General features: G+C 41.1%; 1 protein-coding gene across 1 annotated transcript in view; it reads left to right on the top strand.

Annotated features, from left to right (window-relative positions):
• The window catches only part of DNAH10 (dynein axonemal heavy chain 10), a 58,789-nt gene that overhangs the window by 30,106 nt on the left and 4,549 nt on the right, over positions 1-24,134 (top strand). The window contains exons 44-72 of the mRNA XM_069871255.1: positions 129-248; positions 1,147-1,292; positions 1,649-1,801; positions 2,343-2,603; positions 3,278-3,450; positions 3,819-3,912; positions 6,093-6,260; positions 6,571-6,759; positions 7,779-7,950; positions 8,877-9,080; positions 9,875-9,955; positions 10,343-10,540; positions 11,183-11,344; positions 11,905-12,079; positions 12,894-13,075; positions 13,528-13,664; positions 14,539-14,756; positions 15,144-15,365; positions 15,984-16,131; positions 16,648-16,927; positions 17,279-17,508; positions 18,230-18,503; positions 18,923-19,027; positions 19,405-19,559; positions 20,341-20,495; positions 20,732-20,915; positions 21,720-21,920; positions 23,096-23,305; positions 23,678-23,773. Coding sequence (XP_069727356.1) covers positions 129-248; positions 1,147-1,292; positions 1,649-1,801; positions 2,343-2,603; positions 3,278-3,450; positions 3,819-3,912; positions 6,093-6,260; positions 6,571-6,759; positions 7,779-7,950; positions 8,877-9,080; positions 9,875-9,955; positions 10,343-10,540; positions 11,183-11,344; positions 11,905-12,079; positions 12,894-13,075; positions 13,528-13,664; positions 14,539-14,756; positions 15,144-15,365; positions 15,984-16,131; positions 16,648-16,927; positions 17,279-17,508; positions 18,230-18,503; positions 18,923-19,027; positions 19,405-19,559; positions 20,341-20,495; positions 20,732-20,915; positions 21,720-21,920; positions 23,096-23,305; positions 23,678-23,773 — 5,093 coding nt within the window. The remainder of the gene's footprint in view (positions 1-128; positions 249-1,146; positions 1,293-1,648; positions 1,802-2,342; positions 2,604-3,277; positions 3,451-3,818; positions 3,913-6,092; positions 6,261-6,570; positions 6,760-7,778; positions 7,951-8,876; positions 9,081-9,874; positions 9,956-10,342; positions 10,541-11,182; positions 11,345-11,904; positions 12,080-12,893; positions 13,076-13,527; positions 13,665-14,538; positions 14,757-15,143; positions 15,366-15,983; positions 16,132-16,647; positions 16,928-17,278; positions 17,509-18,229; positions 18,504-18,922; positions 19,028-19,404; positions 19,560-20,340; positions 20,496-20,731; positions 20,916-21,719; positions 21,921-23,095; positions 23,306-23,677; positions 23,774-24,134) is intronic.

Here is a 24,134-nt window from a genome sequence, read left to right as displayed (position 1 = left end):
AGCGAACAGAGTACAATGTTGTCCAGCTTGGTCCAGACTCTTACCCTTCACTTTCATCTCAATTAGATTATTTTCTTATGAAATATTTCAGTGTCCAAGAAAACCTCCAGTTGCTTAATCTTTTGCAGGTCAGCTACCAACCTTGTATGACTTCCATTTTGATGGATTAAAAAAAAAGTGGGTACCTTGGATGAAACTTGTTCCTGAATACATTCATAATCCTGAAGTTAAATTTCTTGACATTCTAGGTGAGTGCAAGATAAAATTTAGTGGTAATGTGCCACCACTGAGTGCATGGCAGTTAACATGAGACATCCTCTTTCTGTACCGAAGGTTGTCTACTCAGGTTCAGTTTCTTGTGATAGCACAAATCAGTTTCTTTAATGTTCTTGTCATAATAGTTTAACAGGAGTAGAGTGGATATTTACTGCACCATATGGTAAAGAAATGAGGAAAGGATGAAAAGCTTAGTACAGTTTATTAGGAGCTAACAAGGCCTTTTACAAGCCAGAACAGCGGAAGAGTCACAGCCTGCTCTACCAGAAACTCTAGGAAAAATGTCAGCTCCATAGTTCAAGTCCTTGGTAGATAAAAATTCTTAAGGCTGTTATTGGTTGTTACTTCAAGCACTGTATAATTGTGATAAGTGCTTTTCCTAGTCAAGGACAAATTAATGCAGGTTACTTTATAGTAATACTTCAGCAAGCACAGATTAACTTCACTGACACAAGGGATAATTATATGATCTCTAGAGTTGCTCCTAATGGCAGGCTATTCACGTACAACAGAAGTCATCTATGTAGAGTTCTGGGAAAACGCTTATGATCCAAATAAATCCCGATTATGTCCTTGAAACAGGGATTAAACAGAGCTTAACCAGTCCATGACCCTCCTATATAGAAGTCAATTTATTTTTTTAATATATCTATAGGAGAAAAGTCCCTAGTGATAAAAACTGAAAAGAGATGGTTGAGCAATTAAAATTTTGTTTCATCATTGTTAGTGAGTTGATATTTTGGTTTATGTCTTTGTGCAACTGCATATTAATACCCTGAGAGTGTGATCTAACACTATTCTATAAATATAATTCCTCCAGCTGTGCTGCATTTCAATTTAACCTGCTATCGTATTCCTGATCTTTTTCAGTGCCTACAGTGGATACAATGCGCACTACTTGGTTACTAGAACAGATGGTAAAAATAAAACACCCAGTTATTCTTGTAGGTGAATCGGGTACATCTAAAACAGCAACTACACAGAACTTCCTAAGCAATCTGGACAAAGACCTTAATGTATGTATGAGGTATTTTGCCTTGTTTGTAAAAGATGCTTTTTTGTTCTTTGTCCTTGTGTAAATTTGCGTTGCGAAGCCTGAGTCTGTGGGTAGCACTATTGACTTTGTTAACGTGACTGCAAAATTGGAACCAAAGTGTGTGAATGATTTGAGAATCTGTCAGGATCAAAGATGTTTTGTTCTGTTCTACCATGTACAGATTCAATTTTATAAAGTAGTGTTAACAGAATGCTAAGAATTAAGTTTCCTGTATGCCTGACAGTCTAAGAAAGAGAATATATGAATACTCTAGTTTAAAAAAAAAAAAAAAGAAACTGTGAAAATCCATTCCTATTCATTTCCTCTCCTCTGCAGCTGCTTCTAGTGATTAACGTCTCTTCTCATACAACATCAATGGACATTCAGAGAAATCTAGAGACAAATGTGGAGAAACGAACTAAAGACACTTATGGCCCCCCTATGGGAAAACGTCTCATTATTTTCATGGATGATCTGAACATGCCAAGGGTAAGCTGCCAGTGGTTTGCCAATAGTATGGAAACATTTGGGGTGGCACTGGCACAGTCCTTTTGTCCCTTCAGACACTGCTCCAATGAATCACAAGTCAAGGAGATTCATGGCAACTGCATAACTGGATTTCAGCTTAGGATCTTCAGAAGAGTTGAAGTTGCGTGCAATAGGGGGCAATTCTGTTTGTTGCAATATTTCTCCTAAATGTAAGAGAAGTTCAGTTGGATCATTTCTTTATGCCATTAAAATGATGTCTCTGTGGCCTGATACTGGCTGCAGGTATTGTAGAAACCAACCCTTTCTCTTTACAAATGGGGCAGAAGAAATCTGTGCATTTATTTTATCTCAGAGAAGAGACACTTTTCCCATAGGAGACGTTGGAATGAATGTTCATGATCAGTGATAAAGCTTTGCAAAGTGTCACTTACTCCTTGTAATGTTCTCTGGAGCATGGAGCACAATATTTCCATGTTTATAACAGTAATTGGCATGCTGATGTACTGTGATCTAAATATTTTTACTCTCCTCTGTTACAAAGGTTGATGAATATGGCACACAGCAACCCATTGCCCTGTTGAAGCTGCTGCTAGAAAAAGGTTTCTTGTATGATCGTGGTAAGGAGATGAACTGTAAACTTCTTCAAGACCTGTTTTTTATTGCTGCTATGGGAAAAGCTGGAGGAGGTCGGAATGAAGTTGACCCTCGGTTCATCTCACTCTTCAGTGTATTTAACATACCTTTTCCTTCTGAGCAGTCACTGAATTTGATCTACACCTCCATCCTCAAAGGCCACACTGCGGTAATTTCACTGTTTTTAAAGGATTGCTCAACAGGTTTATTGTATTTAAATAGACATTTATTTGTGTGTTACCACAAGACCTGAAACAGTCTGTTATCATGCTTTGTTATATTTAGAACCTCATGCAGACCTTTCCTTTCCTCATCTCTTCCTCAATGGCTTTACACTCTTTTGATAAATTCTTGAGTAATATGTAAACATTCAAGTCAGCAGATAATTTATAAACCTGGTGCTTTTCATAGGTGGAAACCTGTGAGTGATTTGATTATGGGTCCTGTAACCAAATACAGAAAGGTCAGCAAACTCTAACTTGAATGGCAATGAAAAATTTCATGTGATGCAGTTGCCTGCATTACTAGCAGGAAACATGCTACATTATGTGAGAAAATAGCAGTTTATTTTTTCTGCTATAGAAGTGCTGTGGAAATTCCAGTCATGGATTTTGATGTTCTATCGAGCACTGTGCATGCTCAGAAATGAAGGTAGGGCCTGGATGAAACATTTAACTGCAGAATGTTCATACTACAGGGGAATATGAATTTGTGGAAATGTTTGTCCTCAGTTATTAGAAATACAGCAGAAGTCTTAAAAGCTGGAAAGCAGAATTTGTTTGATAATGTTGAGTTCTCTCTGGGCAGTATAATGAAAACACCTATTGTTTCTTGTGTTTCCAGATGTTTAATGAGTCGGTATCAACCATCTATGACAAACTCACTATGTGTACTTTGGAGCTTTATAAAATGATTATTTGTGATCTACCCCCTACTCCTTCCAAATTCCATTACATTTTTAACCTGCGGGATCTTTCCAGGGTCTATAATGGACTTATTCTTACAACTCCAGAGAGGTAAGAATAGAAAAATTTTCTTTAGTGGTCCTACACCTACATGTGTTGGATGAATCTGGGTGAAGATGAGGTAATTTGGCACATGAAATCAGTCACCTTTTGTCACTTTTCATTAAGCCTTTGCCACAATGAGAAAATATTCAGAAACATCCTAAACTGTGATCTTACTCTTGATGACAAACATTGATGCATTAGTCTTTCTTAAATAAGATAGCCAGAGGAAAAAATGCAAGCAGTTACTATGAAAAGAATAAACCCCAAAAGAGGGAAAAAAGTCAATCCAGAATTTGGTCAGTGTTATTACCTCCATGGCCTTAGGAATCATGTCAGCTCATTTGGTGCAGTCTGATATTTTGATGTTAATTCAGATTTCAAACAGTGACCCAGATGGTGAGAGTTTGGAGAAATGAGTGCCTGAGGGTTTTCCATGACAGGCTGATTAATGAAGCAGACAAAGCATTGGTGAGTAATTTTTTTTCAATTTTTAGTAGTCACTGACTATTCCTATGGCAAATAATTTGCGACAGCAACATTACCAACTGCTGTATTTGGGTCATGCAGATAGTCTGCAGACTTGTCTAACCACAGTGTTGCTCCATTAATTTAAAACATAGCTCATGGAATTTTCTTTTCTGAAATAAAGTGACTACGGCAGACTAAGTGAGCAGATCTGCTGCAGGTAAGTGTCAGTCAGTTTGCCTATCCAGGAACATTGGTTAGAGCGGCACAGTGACACAGGTGACAAAGTGTGAGAACAATGCAGGGACAAACTCAGGAAATCACTCAGGTGGTCAGTGTTTTCCTTTAGGAAGGATTCTATCAGAATTTGACTATACAATCAAGGAGGAGAAAGATAGGTTAGAGCCAAGTCTTCAAACAATAGATTCAGTTTTGGCTGCTATGCAGTCTAGAAAACGCTCCAAAATATATCTTAAGACACAAGAGCGAATGATCCCATTGTTATGCCTTGAGAATTAGGGGAGAATCTGGGGTAAAGTTTACTTATATATAAGCAGCTTCTGAAGCAACTTGCTTAGATTAAAAGACCTGTGTTAAGATGGCTTCAGATTTTTCTGCTTAAGTCTTTTTCCTGTAACAAACTAAGATGTATTTCTAGCTCAATTTTCACAACTCAGAATAATTGTATTGCGAGGTTTCTGTATTTGTACATTCATTCAGACTTACAAAATTTGTGAGAAATCTTGGTGATGAGCCATGTATGAATGCTGATAAGGTTTATTAATATGATATTTACACTAAAATATGCAAATGTATTTTTTAACAGGCTTATCCTTTTCTGTCTTAAACTTCTGCAGTCCATTGGTTTGAATAGGTCTTGAACAGCATTCTGCTTGAGAAACTGTCACCTCTGGCCTGGACAGGCGCACACTCTCCTGGGTGGAAAACTGGTTGAATGGCCAGGCCCAGAGAGTGGTGGGAACTGGAGTTAACTCCAGCTGGAGGCCAGTGACAAGTGGGGTTCCCCAGGGCTCAGTGCTGGGTCCAGCCCTGTTCAATGTCTTTATCAATGACCTGGATGAAGGCATCGAGTGCACCCTTAGCAAGTTTGCGGACGACACTAAGCTGGGTAGAAGTGTGGATCTGCGGGAGGGTCGGGAGGCTCCAAAGGGATCTGAACAGGCTGGATCATGGGCTGAGACCAATGGGTTGAGGTTTAACAAGGCCAAATGCCGGGTCCTGCACTTGGGGCACAACAACCCTGTGCAGTGCTACAGACTAGGAGAAGTCTATCTAGAAAGCTGCCTGGAGGAGAGGGACCTGGGGGTGTTGGTTGACAGCGACTGAATATGAGCCAGCAGTGGCCCAGGTGGCCAAGAAGGCCAATGGCATCTTGGCTTGGATCAGAAACAGTGTGACCAGCAGGTCCAGGGAGGTTCTTCTCCCTCTGGACTCGGCACTGGTGAGACCGCTCCTCGAATCCTGTGTTCAGTTCTGGGCCCCTCACCACAAGAAGGGTGTTGAGGCTCTGGAGTGAGTTCAGAGAAGAGCAATGAAGCTGGTGAGGGGGCTGGAGAACAGGCCTTATGAGGAACGGCTGAGAGAGCTGGGGGTGTTTAGCCTGGAGAAGAGGAGGCTGAGGGGAGACCTCATTGCTCTCTACAACTACCTGAAAGGACGTTGTAGAGAGGAGGGTGCTGGGCTCTTCTCCCAAGTGACAGGGGACAGGACGAGAGGGAATGGCCTCAAGCTCTGCCAGGGGAGATTTAGGCTGAACATTAGGAAAAAATTCTTCACAGAAAGGGCCATTGGGCACTGGCAGAGGCTGCCCAGGGAGATGGTTGATTCACCTTCCCTGGAGGGGTTTAAGGCACGAGTGGACGAGGTGCTAAGGGACATGGTTTAGTGTTTGATAGGAATGGTTGGACTCGATGATCCAGTGAGTCTCTTCCAACCTGGTTATTCTATGATTCTATGATTCTATGAACTGCCTGTTAGGTCATTTTAAATCAAACACAGAACACAGAAGGAGGCTGTGGTCTTTGGCTTTTGTAGTGACATGAGTATCCCCTTGAAATCAGCCAGTATTTGAGCAGGATTCTGCATTTTCATCCTTTCAAGTGTTCCTTGATTCAGAATAATCTGCTTTGTTGTGTTGCTTGACTCATTTCATATCATTGAAGGTACAAGGTCATATAAAAAAACTGATTGAAGAGAATTTTGAAGATGACTTGGAGCAGGCCATGAGGGATCCTATTCTTTTTGGAGATTTCAGAACAGCTCTGAATGAAGGAGAACCTCGTATTTATGAAGATATCCAAGACTATGATGCAGCAAGTGCTGTCTTTCAGGTAATGTTCATCAGCTTGGAACCGTGTCTGATTCTCTCTGTGCCTGAGGAATGGGCAGGAGCCTGGCCCAGGCTGTAGGAAATCTGTTCTCTTTCTGTGTGCACACAGAATTTTGTGGGCATTGCTACACATTTGGTGTCTGGAGTATTGAAAATTGAGGATCAGCTGCAGAGTAGGCAGTGTTTTCTAGTAGTTTATTTTCCCTGAGGAAGTAGAAAGGAATAATGCTGTTAAATGGGTTGTTATTGTATTAGTGTTACTAATTGCTTTATTAGCCTCCTAATAACTTTCTGTCTAACTTTCTCTGCAGGAGATTTTGGAAGAATATAATGAATTTAATATTAAAATGAATTTGGTTCTTTTTGATGATGCTTTGGAGCACTTAATCCACATCCATCGCATCATACGGATGGATCGTGGGCATGCCCTGCTCATCGGAGTGGGAGGCTCAGGAAAACAGTCTCTAACAAGACTAGCTGCTTATACGGCTGGATGTGAGGTAAGTGTCCCTGCATCTTTGCAGGGAGAGAAGACAAGGAAAGCAATATTGTAATACTGTGATCAGGATTAAATTGGCAGGGGGCAGGAAGTCAGGTCAGCCAGGATAAGATCAGGCTGGCATCTCTTCCCTGTGGAGAGGAAAATAGAGTGAAGTGGTTGCCAGGAGGTCTAAGATGATGACTGTGAGTAATCTGGGCAGGAAGCTGTAAGCGCCTGAGTCTAAGCTTTGGCGCTGGGGACAGAAAACAAGGACAGGTTTAGCGATGAACAACACGTACTCCTTAACTACTGCTTTTTTTACTTCTCTGTATTATAGCAGCACTCCAGTGCTGCTTGAAGAACCTTATGATCAGTACTGTAATATTTCAGATAGGAAATGTTCCTCTCTCAGAGGTACTTGCAGTATCTTACAGAGGTTTGGAAGGAAAGAACTACACAAAGAAGATGTGCACAAAGCAATTTTGAAAATGCAGTCTTGGTGGGTTGTTCAAACAGAGAGCTGGGGGTGTTTAGCCTGGAGAAGAGGAGGCTGAGGGGAGACCTCATTGCTCTCTACAGCTACCTGAAAGGAGGTTGTGGAAAGGAGGGAGCTGGGCTCTTCTCCCAGGTAACAGGGGACAGGACGAGAGGGAATGGCCTCAAACTCTGCCAGGGAGCTTGACATCAGGAAAAAATTTTTCATGGAAAGGGTCACTGGGCAGTGGCAGAGGCTGCCCAGGGAGGTGGTTGATTCACCTTCCCTGGAGGTGTTTAAGGCATGGATGGATGAGGTGCTGAGGGGCATGGTTTAGTGATTGATAGGAACGGTTGGACTCGATGATCTGGTGGATCCTTTCCAATCTAGTGATTTTGTGAAATGTAATTTTTAGAAAGAATGCACTCCATAAGTTTTTTGATACTTACACATGTACTGATGATGGGGTCAAATGAAAACTCTTGATCAGCCTAATTGATATTCAGAGTTACTGTCATGTCTTGGTCCATCTGTATCTTCTCAGTGTATGTTTGCATTCTTAGGTATTTGAGATCATCTTGAGTAGAGGATATGGAGAAAATAATTTCCGAGAAGATCTGAAAAAATTGTACCAGAAGCTGGGTATCGAGAACAAGTCAATGATCTTCTTGTTTACAGATGACCATGTAGTAGAAGAGAGTTTCCTGGAGCTCATCAACAACATGTTAACTTCAGGTGGCACAGACAGCCTCAGTTACCCCTGATCAGTACCTACTTGTGACTCGTAATCTCAAATTTACCTGTGATCCAGCTATCGCAGTTTCACCCTGTGTCCTCTGCTGCTTTAGTTAGTTACACTTTTCAGTACTACTGGAAATGACCTTGGCCTTAATAATGGCTTTTTTTGCATCTCCTTACCATCATTTGTATGTGCCTGGGAAGGCTATAGCGTTAATTTACTGATTGTGATGTTGCTGAGTCTCAGATTTCTTCCAAGACTGAGATGTAACTTCAGCTGTATTTGGCGACAAACCCATCTTTTGTCCCACTGGCTTTTGAATAGTATTCACCTGGACTGCAGCTACTGCTTATATATACACAACCTAAACTGTAGTTTAGTATTTTTTAGTGTATGGAGGGGCTGAAAATGAGCAGCAGTGGGCACTGTGTGACCATCCTCTTATAGAAGTCCCTGCACAGCCTGATTTGAAAAAAAAGATTTGTTGAATCTTTTTTTGGTCTAGTTTCCCCTGTTCCTGTTCTGCTCATGTCTGTCATTAAGTAACTTAGACAGTACGCGACTAAGATGTTGAAAATGTGAACTGATGGTTTGTAGATGATAGTGAAGATTTTCTTTGCAGAATTAAAAACTCTTTATGTTCTTGTGACATTTTGTGCATGTTTCTGAAGCCCAGACAAGAGGGAAGTAATTACTCCTCTAAATCCCCTTGCATCATCCTAAGTGCTGTCTCTGTTTTCCACAGGGGCTGGGGAGGAGAAACATACAGAGAAGAATAGGTTCATTCAAAACTACCAAGATTCATTTTTGCAGAACTAGGTCTAAAATCTGTGACTCTGGTTTCCCATCTGCCCTATCCCCAGCCATATGGTTTTCTCTTACTGGTTGTTCTCACTAGCAGTCCTCTGTCCTTATGTTACAGGAATGGTGCCAGCCCTTTTCCCAGATGATGAAAAAGACGCCATACTGAGCCAGATTGGAGATGAAGCTACTAAAGCTGGCATGAGCCCAGCTAAAGAGAGTATCTGGCAATATTTTGTAAACAAATGTGCAAGCAACCTTCACATTGTCCTGGGGATGTCCCCAGTTGGGGACAGTCTGAGAACGTGGTGCAGAAATTTCCCAGGTATCAGTTGTCCACACTACTTAGTCCCTTCCTGGTGAAATATGGGCTTGCAGGCAAAGAGAAAATCTCTAGTGGATGCTCAGAGATGTCTGGCAGCTAAAGCTAAGCAGTGCAGCTTTCATGATTAAGGGTTTGCAGTGTGTGATTTTTTTCCAGTTAATTACCATATATCACTGGGTAATATTGATTAGCATTTACCAGATCAGTTCATTTTACAGCTGAACAGCTAGGAATCAATTGGTCATCCTCAATGAACTGGAAATATCAGCCTGTATCTGCAGCCTCTCTTCTGTAGTCACAGAAGAATGTGTATTATTAAATTATTATGAAACTAGGATGGTGGTAAATGAAATACTTTTGTATCTGAAGCCAAAAAAAAGGGCGTGGTGAGAGGGACACAAACTGAGAGAAAGAAAACCTGCGCCTGGTGGCTGCTGCGCTACCGCAGGTGGCTGAAAGGAGTCCTGGGAGACTGAAGAGACAGGTGAAAGAGCGGTACAGGTGGGAATCCTAACCCAGGCATTAAAATACCTCATTGCAGCTCTTGAATATATCCCTGTAGAGTGGCACAGCCCAAAGACTGGTACAGAGCAGTTGGCAAGACACGGGTGCAAAGCTGATTACTGTCAAAATGGAAATACTGAATTTGTGGTAAATATTGTTGCTAAACTAGTCAAATATGACAGATCCTGCAGATTCTTGATGCAAATGAAGTTAAGCATCGGAATGCCTAGCAGATTAGGGTCTAGTTTTACAAAAGTATTTTTCAGATAACACCATTCTTTTATTTTAAGGTCTGGTCAACAACACTGGTATTGACTGGTTCTTGCCCTGGCCCCGTCAAGCCTTGTATGCAGTTGCAGAATCCTTTGTTGGTATGTAAAATGCCAGTATTTTAACCTATTAATCCCAGGGATAGCCAAAGAAATACATTCTTTACTTTGCAGTTATTGTAGATTTCATAATTTGATTCTGAGTCTACATGGGTGATGCAAAACTCTAGTAGAAAACAGATGGAAGTTTCTTACTCAAATACACTAAAAAACTTGCTAAAATTCAAGCTCTCACCTCTATAGACCATGTGGCTTGCCTGCCAGGAGGCCTGGGTTCTCTTTTGACTCTGTCTTGATGTTGCTTTTCGTCCTGCAAAAGACTTCTTTGCACCTGGCTTAGATGTGCACAAGAAAGATAGTAATTGTAAAGCTCTTAAGAAAAACAAATCTAAAACCTTATGAATTTTTATGTCTTCTGCCCAATTATAGGAAATAGCCCACGCATCCCATCAGAGCACTCCAAGTCAGTGATTGAACACATGGTCATGGTGCATGAATCTGTAGGCGATTTCAGCAACAGGTTTCTGCAGAAATTGAGACGTAGCAACTATGTCACACCAAAGAATTACCTTGATTTTATCAACACTTATTCAAAATTGCTAGAGGAGAAAAATGAGTTCATTTTAGGTAAGGCTGTGTACATGTTTTCTACTTTTTAACAAGTGAATTAAATACTTTAAAAGAAAAAAAATGTGGTGAGAATCCCACATATTGCACTCACCTTCATTATGCAAAGATAATTTTATCAGTACTAATCTCAAATGCTGTGCTGGTGTCGGGTTTTGCCATCAGACAAATACGCTGGCCGCATGTGAACAGTCAGACTGTCAAACCATGGGCTCTCCTCAAATTCTTTTGTGCATGAACCTGTGCCAGAATCTCCAAACCAGAAACTCTACTTTGTGGGGAAGAATCTGATTATATCTAATACTGGCTCAAGATTTGACATTCTTCCTCATGCAGCAATTCTTATTCATGCTTCATTGGGCACTGAAGTACGTGAAGAGGATAAAATATGAACAGTGTAATATGGAAAGCAAGTTGTGGCACAGGGCTGCTATGTGGCAGCTCATGTGATGTTAACACCATCTTAGGTGGGAGGCTTAGGAAAGGAAAAAAATTTCTCAGAGTTGTTTTCCTTTCATAACCAAGGCTGCCTTGCTGCAAAGTGCACTTATAAGCATGTTTACCTTCTGTGAGACTGTCTGTTGCAGTGTGATAGTAAACAATCAATGAATTGCTAACATTTCTCCCTTTTTTTCTACCTAGCACAACCTAAACGGTTGGATGGGGGCTTAGTTAAACTGAAGGAAGCCAGTATACAGCTGGTTGAGCTGAACAAGAAACTTGCTGAGCAAAAGATAGTGTTAGCAGAAAAATCAGCTGCTTGTGAGGCTTTGTTAAAAGAGATTGCAACAAACACAGAAGTAGGTAGGTAGCTCACAACTACTGAAGTGTCCCACAGGCTAAGCAAGGCTCACGTATTCTGTGTTGTGTTGGGTCAGAAGATGCTCCAATAGTGCCTGCTGCTTCTAGAGGTAGCCCTCTTGTTCTACGTGTGCTGATTTAATGTCGTGCCAGGAAAGTAGGTCCCCTGTCTTGCCCAGATTGCCTTCTTTGCTTTATATTTGGCCTACAGTACTTTACACAACTCACTACTATGTTCATTTTCCCTTGTCTTCCCTTTCCAAGTTGTAGGACATAACGTGGGAAAAAGGCATTAGCTAGAAAGGGACCTTCTGATTCAGAAAATTACTGTTAGAGGAAAACAGAGGGAAACGTGGGAGGAAAAGAGTTTATGTGCTGTTGTGTGGAACACTAACAGTGTTCCTAACCTGGGGATGGAACTGTAACTGTTGGCAAGCTAACCACAAAGAAGTACTAAGTCAATAGTAATTTCTGATTTTCAGCCAAGAGCAAAGCTATGTTACTCTGTGTTCCATATGGAAATTTAAATAATCCTTTTGTGGTCCTGCCTTTACAATTCCTAGCTGAGGAGAAGAAAAAACTGGCTGAAGAAAAAGCTGCGGAGATAGAGGAGCAGAATAAGATTATTGCTATGGAGAAGGAGACTGCTGAGACAGCTTTGGCTGAAGTCATGCCTATTCTAGAAGCTGCCAAACTGGAGCTTCAGAAGCTTGACAAGTCTGATGTGACTGAGATCAGGTGATCATTTGGATGTACAGTAGAATAAACTCGGAAATTCAGAGAGACCTTTGTTTGCAGGATCTGAGCCTTAGCTTCACCTTTCTCACCTGCATGTGTATGGGTGAAGGTCAGGACATCAGTTGTCCAGGTGCAGAATTCACGATGGAATCCGCAGATACCTGGCCCAGGAATTCCCCTCGAGCCTGTTCTTCCAGTCCTTTGTTTGATGTCTTCCCAGTATTTCTCCACTCTGTCTGATGCACTAGAGTGGCTGTCCAAACCCCATCATTCCTCTTCTGTTTTTGTTCTGTGTGAACAGGAACAAATACAAGTCATTTTTCAGGGATGCTTTGATAGCATGAAAACGTATTTCTCCGCTGAATTAACTTCTCCCTGTGTTTTTATAATACATTTGGGGATAGATATAAAAGCCCATCTAGCCCTTGGTTCTCTCTCTAACAGCAACAGCTCTCCCTTCCCTGCCCCACATCTTTAATTTCCTTTCTCTAATATATCGCTGGATTATTCTTGTACTGCTTCCCACAGTGAACAGCTGCTTTGCTGCCCTGAGGAAGGATATAATGGTTCAGATTTTTAGGCCTTCCACTGTTATATCTTTTAGTATTTCATTGATGTGAAAGTGCTTAAATTCAAGTTTTGAGCTTTTAGGTAGTTAAAAATTTCTTGCCTGGCCTGGATTATCTTTTTCCCTTTGTGAATGATGTCTGATGTAAATTGCAATGACCCTCTTAACAGGAAGTACCCATGTCTGGCAACCTGTTCTTTTTCTCCTTGTAACTCTCCTTCACTGTCTCCCTCATCTCTTTTCTAGATCCTTTGCAAAACCCCCTAAGCAGGTGCAAGGTGTTTTGGAATGCGTCCTTATTATGAAAGGTTACAAGGAATTAAACTGGAAGACAGCCAAAGGAATGATGTCTGAGGCAAATTTCCTGCGATCCCTAATGGAGATAGATTTTGATGGAATTACTCAGAGTCAAGTGAAATCTGTCCGAGGTAAATTACTGTGTACTTGGAATGAGCGTAGGTTCTTGATAATGTTATTAGTCATACCAGCAGCAATCCTTCCGGTGTCGTTGGGGAGGGTGGGATTCACTCTGTGCAAAGAGATAGCACTGTTTGTGATGCTGCAGATATGGCACCGTTGGGGTGACTGGATTTTTCAGAGTTCAGAGACCTCCTGCTATGTGTTGCATCTGGTTTATACCTTAGCCTGGGGTCTTACACACTGGTGTGGATCAGCCAAGAAACAAGCAAGACAGCTGTGCAGGCCTGCTGTCTGCTTTTAGCCACCAGAAAGTAGCATTATAGCCTCATCCATGTGGTGAAAATTAAAGTGTCATATATACAGAATGGAAAGAAGATAATCTACATCTAAAGTGATTTCTCTGAGGATTTCTGCACTGTAATTCAACTCACTTGCAATATTTTTCTGTTTGCACATTCAGCTCTGTTAAAGAGTCTTAACACTACCGTCAATGAAATGGAACAGGTTAGCAGAGCAGGACTGGGAATGCTAAAGTTTGTTGAAGCAGTGATGACCTACTGTGATGTAGTTAAAGATGTCAAGCCAAAGAGAGAAAAGGTAAAGTGTGTGGATTCAAACTCAGAGGAGGATGAAGCATGATCCTGATAGAATTTCAGTTCAATTCCATTGGCTGCCCTTTTCTCCTCTTTGAAGTGCTTAAAAAGAGATGTTTAGGAAAGTTATCATGGTAGGAGTGAGGCAGGTACTCAGTTATAAACTGTGGTTTGTTGCATTACGATGCTGGGATGTGGGTTTCTATCTACACCAGGGTTTGAAGGAGAAGAGAGGAACATGTTCAGCTGCAATTTTGTCATCTAACATGGTTAGAAAAACACAGATAATAGCTGTCTACTGAAAAGACATACGGCATTTGGACAGAGCAGGGCTCAGTAGTACACAGCATCCACGTCCCTTAAGCATAGACCTTTTGCTTAAGTTCTTTTAGAACAACTGGAAAGCGAGCTGTATCAGCAAAGGAAACGTAGTGCCGAGTAGATGATGCTGGGAAATTTTCTTCAAGAAAACATTATTGTATACCAGTGACTACTGAGAAAATATATTCACTATATGATGAGTCTGACTGTTTTTGAGGTCTTAATATTGCTGTTATTAAGCAGGCAAACCTTCCCTTTTGTCACTGGATGACAGTCCTCCTGACCTCTGATGTCAGCAGGACTGCTTGTGTGCATTAATGTACCTGGTGGATACAAAACTCTAGGATATTTTTCTGTTTTGGATCTGCAGTATCAGACCATGATGTATATGTCTGGGATGGGAAGAGGTGGATGAGGAACAGAGGCAGTTATTTTCACTTACATGGTTTATTACCAGGACACTGAAATATTTGAAATAGATGGAAGAAATCTGAGAACTTGAGACTTCTGTCCAAAGCTCTTCTTTCCTCTTATGTTTCCTTCACAATATAATGTAGGTGGCTAGGCTAGAACGGAACTATTACACAAGTAAGCGGGAACTGGAAAAGATAAAGGCAGAGTTGGCTGCCATTCAGGATGAGCTTAAAGCTTTGGGGAACAAATATCAAGAGGCAATAAATGAAAAGCAACAGTTACAAGAAGAAGCAGAGATTATGGAGAGAAGATTAGATGCTGCTGACAAGCTCATCTTTGGCTTGAGATCTGAGAACAAGAGGTAAGTCTACATTTGAAGAGGGACATTTTTTACATCAGAGGGTCATGTGCCAGGGATAAAACCTATCAAACTGAGACATTTTTGCTAACATCACTTCCTTTGATTTTTTTTTTTCTGACAAGAGCTACTATCTGTCCTAAGCTAATATCCATTAGCTCTTGAAAAGTAGTAAGTTTTTGAGCAGAAGATCAACTCAGATTAACAGGAAGGCTGTTCAGATCGACTCAATGTCTGTTGCCATCATAGCACTGAGAGAGCAACAGACTGTAAATTTGGAGGTCTTTCTCTACCTACATCTAAAATAGCAGCAGCTGGGAATTCTGCACATAAACCCAATCTCCCCTGAGTACTGAGGACTGACCCAGGATTCCTTTATCATTCTGTCAGGTGGACAGAAGAAGCAGAAGACCTTGAAATACAAAAGGTGAAGTTGCTTGGAGACTGTCTACTCTGTTCCGCCTTTCTGAGCTATGAAGGAGCATTCAACTGGGAGTTTCGTAATGAAATGATCTATCAAGTGTGGCAAGAAGATATCCTCTCACGAGAGATTCCAGTCAGTCAACCATTTAGGTTAGAAAGCTTACTGACTGATGAGGTGGAGGTTAGCAGGTATGTCCAGTCAAGAAACCCAGTGACTACTGGATTTGAAACTGTGAAGTGAGAGTCTGGATCTGGATCTGTAGCACGGAACTGGCATTGTGAGTGGAGGTGCGGTGTGTAATAGAGTCCATTTTACTTTCATGTCTCAAAGGTTTTAAGGAGACAAATTATTTTTCTTCTGGTTAACAGAGGCCATTTGTTCCAATGAACCATTGTACTTTACACTTGAGGGACATTCATTGAACCTGGACACATATATACCTTTTAAAGAGATTTTTAAAGGAGTTATCTATAGTATGTGTTCAACCCAAAGCCCAGCAGGATTTTTTTCGTTGACTTCAATGGCTCTGGAATTAAATCCGCATGCCCAGGTAGCCCATATTTCAACTGCTGCAGCATTAGTCACCAAATGCAGCAGTCAGTGTTTGGAGTGGTGTTGTTACAAATGACTCAGACAATGAGTCAATCTTAGTTTTGACACTGTTCTTACAATCACATACAGTCTATCTTTCCTTGTGTGTCTAAGAGTCTGATCAGTGAATTGCATAATTTTACTGACAAATGAAATGTCCTGCTCTCCCATCAAGTTTTTTACCCAGTGTGGTCTTTGATCCATTCTGTTCCCAGGTGGGTTTCCCAAGGGTTGCCTCCAGATGAGCTCTCAGTCCAGAATGGCATCTTGACAACATATGCAAGCCGCTTCCCTCTCTGCATTGACCCACAACAACAGGCATTACATTGGATTAAGAAGAAAGAAGAAAAAAATAACCTGAGGGTAAAGATAAATAATCGTTTAACCTTATTACTGGTTGTCTTTAAAGCTGCAGAAATATGTCACCTTGAATGGGAACCAGTTATGTCACGACAAATGTGTTGACTAAAATAGATTGTGAATATCACTGTTCACATGACCTTTGGTTCTTTGGGGCGGGTGGTTGGTTTGGGATCTTGACCAGCCTCAGTACATGCAGAAGTGGTATAATCAAAAGGCTGGTGTAGCTTGTGTTTTATCTCAACTACAAGATGGAGTTTCCATGTAGCACAATAACGCAGTCAGAGGCACAGCTGGAACTTTGGAGAACAATTCTTCAAATAGAAACTGTTCTCAGCTGATAAGAAGAAAATAAGCCCCTTCAGTGTTTTATACAAGTGCAGTGTATATCATCGGTAAGAGGAAAGTCAAAAAGCAACAAAGAGCAAACTTCATTAGGGCTCGCAACTATATTAGAATAATAATGTTCAGCAAACTGAATATCAGTTCTTTTAATATCTTCTCATTGTTCTCTTGCAGATGGCTTCCTTCAATGACCCAGATTTCCTTAAACAACTAGAACTGGCCATAAAGCATGGAAACCCTTTCTTGTTGCATAGTGTCGATGAGTACATTGATCCTGTGATAGACAATGTCTTAGAGAAGAATATCAAAGTTGCACAGGGACGAAAATTCATTGTCCTAGGTGACAAAGAGGTTGACTATGACAGTAATTTTAGATTTTACCTGAACACCAAATTGTCAAACCCAAAGTATTCTCCCTCTCTGTTCGGCAAAGCTGTGGTTATCAATTATACAGGTAAGCAGAAGTGTGTATTTCGTTACAAAGTAGTGATTATGCTGTAGTGCAAGTTTAGTGCCTGTGTGTTTATCTGAAACAGCAATTGAAACTGAAAAATTCAGTCTCCCTTATATGTAGCATCTTATTTAATAGGAAATTTTTCTCACTTCTTTCTTTTAATCTGAAACTTACTGGATATCTCTTGTATCTGTCAGATTAGGATGCTTTGATAGAATTAAGATATAGAGTTATCAACGACATCAATCTGTTGCATTGCTGTAGCTTTATGAGATGACTGAGATTAAATCAGTTGTGTAAAAGCTCTTGTGTTTAAAAAAACTGTGTGCTGTGTACATGTTGTGTCTGTAGTTACATTGAAGGGCCTAGAGGATCAGTTGCTCAGTGTCATTACGGGTTTTGAAAGAAGAGAATTGGAAGAACAGAGACAACAACTCATCCAGGAGACAAGTGACAACAAAAACTTGCTGAAAGATCTAGAAGACTCTCTCCTTCGGGAACTGACGTCTTCCACAGGAAACATGTTGGACAACTTGGACTTGGTGCAGACCCTGGAAGAGACAAAATCCAAAGCTACTGAGGTACAGGCTCTGGGCTTTTTGGCAGGATATCTGCTAACAGAACATCCTCTTAACTTTTTCATTGTACTCCATCTTTCACACTTGAAGCTAGGAATCAGTTTGAAAGGAAATAGAGAGTTTTCTCAAGAGTGTGCTGCATCTTTCAGTGTTGGGCAGTATTTTATTGCATTAGAGACCCAAATCCTATCTTCAGGAAAATCCTTATCAGGACCAAAGTAATGGTTGTTCACAGTTCTGTTGCAAAGAGGTTATGATATATTGCTTTCAGCTCTGAAACAACCTTTGTCTTGTATTGTATCAGAACTGAAATGAAAATGGAAAAATAAGATATTTGTTGCTCGGAGAGGATACAGAGTCTCCATCCTTGGACGATTTCAGGCTGTAGTTGGGCAAAGCCACAACTGACCTGATCTAGTGCTGGTCATAGTCCAGCTTTGGGCAGAAAGTAGAACTAAAGATCCTTAGAGGACCTTCCCCACACTGTTTCCATGATTATTGGTAGATCTTTGCTTTTACTTTTCTTAACTATATAGGTGGGATTAATTTCACCTAACTTTTCATTTCTGCAATTCATGCTACGTCTTTAGGGTTCCCTGCCCAGATTCCCTGTGTGGTCAATACAGAGAGGCAGACAACTGAATAGCTCTGCTTATTGTGATATAATATACATCCTTTGGATCGGTGCAGTAATTACATGTCTATAAAATCAATTTATGGCTAGGTGATTGAGAAACTGAAGTTGGCTGAGAAGACAGCGGTGGATATCGATCATCTTCGAGATGGTTACAGGCCAGCTGCCAGGAGGGGAGCCATTTTATTCTCCGTTTTGTCTGAAATGGCATTTGTCAACATCATGTATCAGTACTCATTGGCCTCCTTCTTAGAGGTTTTTGGATATTCTCTTCGGAAGTCCATGCCCAGTCCTGTTCTTCAGAAGAGGTTAAAAAACATCATGGATACCTTGACTTTCAACACCTATAACTATGGCTGCACAGGTTAGTGTGATTCAGAGATGGACTGATATTTTGTTATGCAAATGCTTGCCAAGAGCCATGCCTTCAGTTGGTTTACACTGAAGAGGCAAGTTACCAGACAGCAAATTCACTCTTGTTTAGTTCTCAGCGTTTGTCCCGGTCTACGCTTTACTTCCCAATATTTCTGTTTGAGGAATCCATGCGTATGACCAATGTAACTTTCTAAGAGATGGTTTTCCTAGTACAGTTACTAATGGTAAATCACGTCCCTGGATGTAGATCACAGATGCTGTTTTCACTCTGTACACCTGACCTGAAGCCCTATCTTTGATCACTCTGATCTTCGTGGGGTGACCAGATGCAGGATGTGGATTTAAAAATTGCTCCAGTTCCACAAGTTTTGGCAGCTGATTTTTGAAACTATTGTCCTTTTAATGTAGGCTTGTTTGAGAAGCACAAGTTGCTGTTCTCCTTTAATATGACTGTCAGGATAGAGCAAGGTGATGGCAGAGTTCCACAAGAAGAACTTCAGTTCTTTTTGAAAGGTAAAGTGAATATTTATATATAAATATGTAGCTATATGTAGCAATAGCTAAAAGATGAACCAATGAAGGGGCTAATCACTCTCTGCAGCTGTTGACAAAGCTCTCTTTATTTAATTGTTAGGATGTTACCTGAGAAAATAATCCTTAGGTATTTTCTGAGTATGTATAAATAATTCCAGAAATGTTTGCAAAGATAGAACTCTGGCTTTTAGAAGCACTTGTAAAATCCATCTTTTCTTCAGCAAACCAAATTACACTTACAGCGTTTCCAGAAACAAGTTTCCAATTGGTTCCTCTGTGCAGTGGGCCTGGATGTGTGGTCACGTGTTGGAGAATTTATGACATGGCCATTCACTCTGGTCTCTGATTATGACTAGGCAATGTTTCCCTGGAGAAGAGTGCACGGAAGAAACCGTATGCTTGGCTTCCAGATCAAGGCTGGGAAGACCTAATTCACTTGTCTGAGCTGTTTCCCGAGAAATTTGAATCTCTTCCAGATGATGTTGAAAAAAATCCATATATATGGAAAAATGTAAGTGCTTCTCTGTATTCCTGTTCTCTCTTGTTGATTTTCTTCTGGTATTAAATGTTCAAGTGTGATGCAATGAGCCGTAGCACTTGGCAGGAGGCATGTCGCAACTGCCTTTTTCTGTCAAGGCCTTGATTTTCTTCTTGACCTCAGTTAGTGGCTGGCTTAATGCCAGAAGAGTTAGGGCTCTTATTATTTTAAAAAACAAACAAACAAGATCTTCCCTGGTCTACTGTAGATGTTTTATTTTCCAATCAAATGCCTTAGATGAGTTATTTGCCCTGCTGAATCAGTGGAATTTTTGCTGTTGATTTCAACAGCAAAATTACTGTTATTTTTTTATGTACAAAAAATGTTATTTTTGTACAGCTGAATTGTACTTTGATCTTGTGGCAGTGTTCTATAGGCTAGTTACAAGCACAGACTTTCCTTTGTTGTGCCTTTAATTTCATTTCATGTCTTCTTGCTTCGTAGGAAGTCTTTCTGTAAGCAGCTGGTAAATATTTTTTGCTTAAGATACTATTTTCTGTATCTTGAGAGATTTACTTGACATAAAAGGAAAAGTATATGTATTTCTGGACTTGAATACTTCATACTGAGAAAGTTGACTTTGTTGCATTCATTTAGTCTTCTAATATTTCTTTGCAGCTGATGGACTTCATTCTTTGTTCTCCTTATCTCTCTTTGATCCTTGTTAATCAAATTGCTTTTGTCGGCGTTCCTAGTAATTGCATTCATAGAGCCATTTGGTGGATTTGTGTTGTGTCCCATCTTTTCTTGCCAGTGGTTTGACACAGATGCTCTGGAGCAGATGCCGCTCCCCATGCAGTACCAGGACAATCTCACAGACTTTCAGAAACTCCTCCTGTTACGGTGTTTCCGGGTGGATCGGCTGTATCGGGCAGTAACAAACTATGTTACTTTGACAATGAGCGAGAAGTAAGTCACTCTTCTTTCAAATCCCAACCACACCGTTCAGGTATTTCACAAAGAACTGGAGTTGTAATCAACTATGTAAATGACTTTGTAATTTGCCTAAGCAATAGAGCGTGACTTCTGTATCATTTACGTGTGCATTCTGCAATGAGCCTTGATGTTTGTGTAGCAGTTTTCTTTTACACCAGGTGGCTGCTCTTGTGCAAAGCAGCAGTTTGTTGTGCTTTTTTTCCCACCAGGTATGTGCAGCCCCCTGTGATCAGCTTTGAAGCTATCTTTGAGCAGAGCAGTCCTTACTTGCCAGTGGTTTTTATCTTAAGTCCTGGCTCAGATCCTGTCAGTGACCTCATGAAACTGGCCGAGAGGACAGGCTTTGGAGGGGATAGACTCAAATTCCTAGCCATGGGACAAGGCCAGGAAAAGGTAACTGTGGTGGGAGGGTAGGGATGTGCTGTGTGCCACGGGTTGGTCTGTGAATTGCAAATCGTGCTCCTGATGTTGTGGGCCTCTTCCTATTTCCTATCTAAAGGCCTGGTCCATTTAAAATGGAGATACTTTGCGGTTCAGACATAGCACACAATTTGCCAGCCTGGGAATAATGCTTTCCCATAATGTGAAAGGGGACATTTGGCTGATTTTATGGTAAGAGTAGATGCAGAATGATACTGTCATCTGTTAATAAACAATTGAGCTGAGAAGATGTTACTCTGCAGCCTTTGTTGGTGACCCTGGGGCTCTGCGTGGACATGAGTTGATTGGATGCCACAGGGTTTGTTACCAAGAAGGTACCCTGCTGCTCCTTCTATCTTTCTAATAGCATTCCTTTTTGTTATGGACACTAAGGCAGAGGTTTCCAGAGATTAGTTGCTGACTGAATTTGCTGTTAATTCAGTCAGTGGGAGAACTGTTAGATTTGTTCAGACCACACTTCCTAGGCTTTGACATTCGCCCTCTTTTGGGCCATGCATGCTCCTGTACTGTTTTGAAATACTCTGCGTGGTTTTTAATTTCAAAATGAGTTAATGCAGTGAAAAAAGCATCTCAGAGCAACTTCTTGTGATATTGGAAAAGGTCTGTTCTCAGCAAGGAGCGTTCTGGTTGCTCTGCTAAAACTAACTAAATGGCTGAGTGTGCCTGCTGGCCGGAAGAGATCCACTGCACTAACCATCAGAGTCAGTTTGCTGATGGGATGGAGAGAGAGTTACTCACCACCCTTCCCCTCTCAAGATTGCTTTGCAGATGCTGGAGAATGTGGTGGTTCGTGGAGAGTGGCTGATGTTGCAGAACTGTCACCTTTTGGTGAGATGGCTGGTCAATCTGGAAAAGGCCCTAGAGAACATCACAAAGCCTCACCCAGACTTTCGCCTCTGGCTGACTACTGACCCTACTAAGGGCTTCCCGATTGGAATACTGCAGAAGTCCTTAAAGGTACCAGGCAGTGGGGAAACCCCAGTCAGCAGGGCATGTCCTGCCAGGCTTGTTCAGCAAAACAGACTGGCTTTGCGAGGAGTGTGGCCTGAATGCTGTGTGTTGACCTGGGCTGTGGGTAGTAGCTTGTTGTCTTCATAAGCCAAATCCTTTTTTCTCATCCTGTTTATCTTGTGCTGATTTTTTCCTTTGGGTGAAAGCTGTTCAGAAAGGTTTTTTTTACTGAAGCAGTTATTTCAGAGTAAAGGTTTGTGGGTAAACCTGGAAATGTGACAAATGCTTTCTAGACTCAAATGCCACCACAAGTGAGGAATATCTGGAGAGACAGAAATAGTCCTGTCAGCCCTGACACTGCAGAGCAGAACTGAGGTCTGTGCCTTGCCTGGCAGTAGTGCCAGTGGAGCAGACGTTGTAATAGGATAATGGTTCCCAGCTGCTACTTCAGACTGCAGCATTTATCACAAGTGAGCTGAGCTGATTATTTTGAAGGCATGAGCCATGGTGCTGTCCTAATGTTATTTTCTGTGTCTGCTTTACTTCTGTTGTGGTGAGCCAGTCCTGTAAGCATAATTATTTTATTCCACCACTCTTGAAGGCAGTGACAGAGCTACCTGAGACGTGGATTGATTCACCCCCAGCAGTGCTCAGCGCTGCCCTGGGGAGAAGGGAGCGGGAGCCCATCTTTAAGACTGCAGATATGCACTTTGTAGGTCTAGGCACGAGCAGTGAGAACAAAGGATTTATAGCACTTTGCAAAAGCTGCCAGGAAGCTGGCTCTGCCTCTTTTGATTATCAGTAAAGCCATATTAAAGACTGCTAAGCCATCTTACTGTGGTGATATGTAGGACACCCCAAAGTGTAAAGTACTGATATTTCAGTAAATTAGATCTTCAAATATGAAAAATACTAATGTCTTTCCAACAACACAACTATTTCTAAAATAACATAGTTTCCCTTTACATATATGTATACATATATGTACATTACTTTGAGAAATGTAAAAGGCCTGTTTCATGTCTTTCCTTAAGAGAAAACTCCATATTGATATGAATTTGGAAAGCTGCTCAAAATTTTCAAGCTTGCGTTGCATAGCTTACTTTAGAGAGTGCGATGCATTTACAGCTTCTCTTCCTGAGCCTGTCCAGTAATCCATGGCTTCCTTAATTATTTGGTAGGTTGTGACAGAACCACCTAATGGTCTGAAGCTGAATATGAGAGCCACCTACTTCAAAATTCCCCAAGAAGCCTTAGAGCAGTGTCCACATCCTGCCTTTAAGTCCTTGGTCTATGTCTTGGCATTTTTCCATGCCGTGGTTCAGGAGAGAAGGAAGTTTGGGAAGGTTGGCTGGAACGTGCCATATGATTTTAATGAATCTGATTTCCAGGTAAGAAAATAATTAGGTTGCCAAGATTACTTTTTAAAACAGATAATCTGTCCAGATTTAACCCTTTCTCACAAGAATTTTCCTTCATTTTTTTTGGTTTTTTTTTTTTCTCTGCTGCTGTGTCCTCTAGGTCCTGATCTTCTATAGCGTCAATTTTGGCCACTGAAAATTAGACAGACTCCCTGTCCTTCATGTTTAAATAGCCTGTGTCATGGGTTTCTTTTCTTAAGAGTTTTTATACTTAACTTTTTAATCATCTGAGAAAGAAATAATTGTTAGTTTTCAAACAAGAACTATGTTAAATAGAATTGCTGAATGTCTATAGCTGATTTATGAATCTTCTTATCTCGCTTGTTCCCACAACTTTACTAGGTCTGCATGGAAATTCTTAACACATATTTGACAAAAGCTTTCCAAAACAATGATGATAAAATCCCCTGGAGTAGCCTCAAATATCTTATTGGTGAGGTGAGTGCCTACAATGTCACTAAGGAACACTTGATGGTAGAAGAATCCAGAGAAATGAAGGTTCTGGGCTGTATCAGCAAGAAAAGCCGGCTGAACATCTCTCTTGGGCAGTCTTAAAACTCCTCCGAAGCCCTGAGCAAGTCACATCATCTCACTGTCTCAATGAAATAGGGCCAGTGTGTGCAACAGCACAACAGGGGAGTTACGGTGCTTCATTAATTTTGAGTGAGAGGGCCCATGGGATCCTCTGCTGGAAGGTACCAACAGCACAACTTTACGATGTTGATGGTGCAGTGGAGTTCACAGCTGTGTATGCCCTACAGACACTTCTAGCTCTTGCAGTGCTCCGTGTGATACGAGC

The sequence above is a fragment of the Phaenicophaeus curvirostris genome, chromosome 17 (genome assembly GCF_032191515.1).
Source record: "Phaenicophaeus curvirostris isolate KB17595 chromosome 17, BPBGC_Pcur_1.0, whole genome shotgun sequence".
Lineage (NCBI taxonomy): Eukaryota > Metazoa > Chordata > Aves > Cuculiformes > Cuculidae > Phaenicophaeus > Phaenicophaeus curvirostris.
Note: the sequence above shows the minus strand (reverse complement) of the source record. Positions and strands in the feature narration are given on the sequence as shown.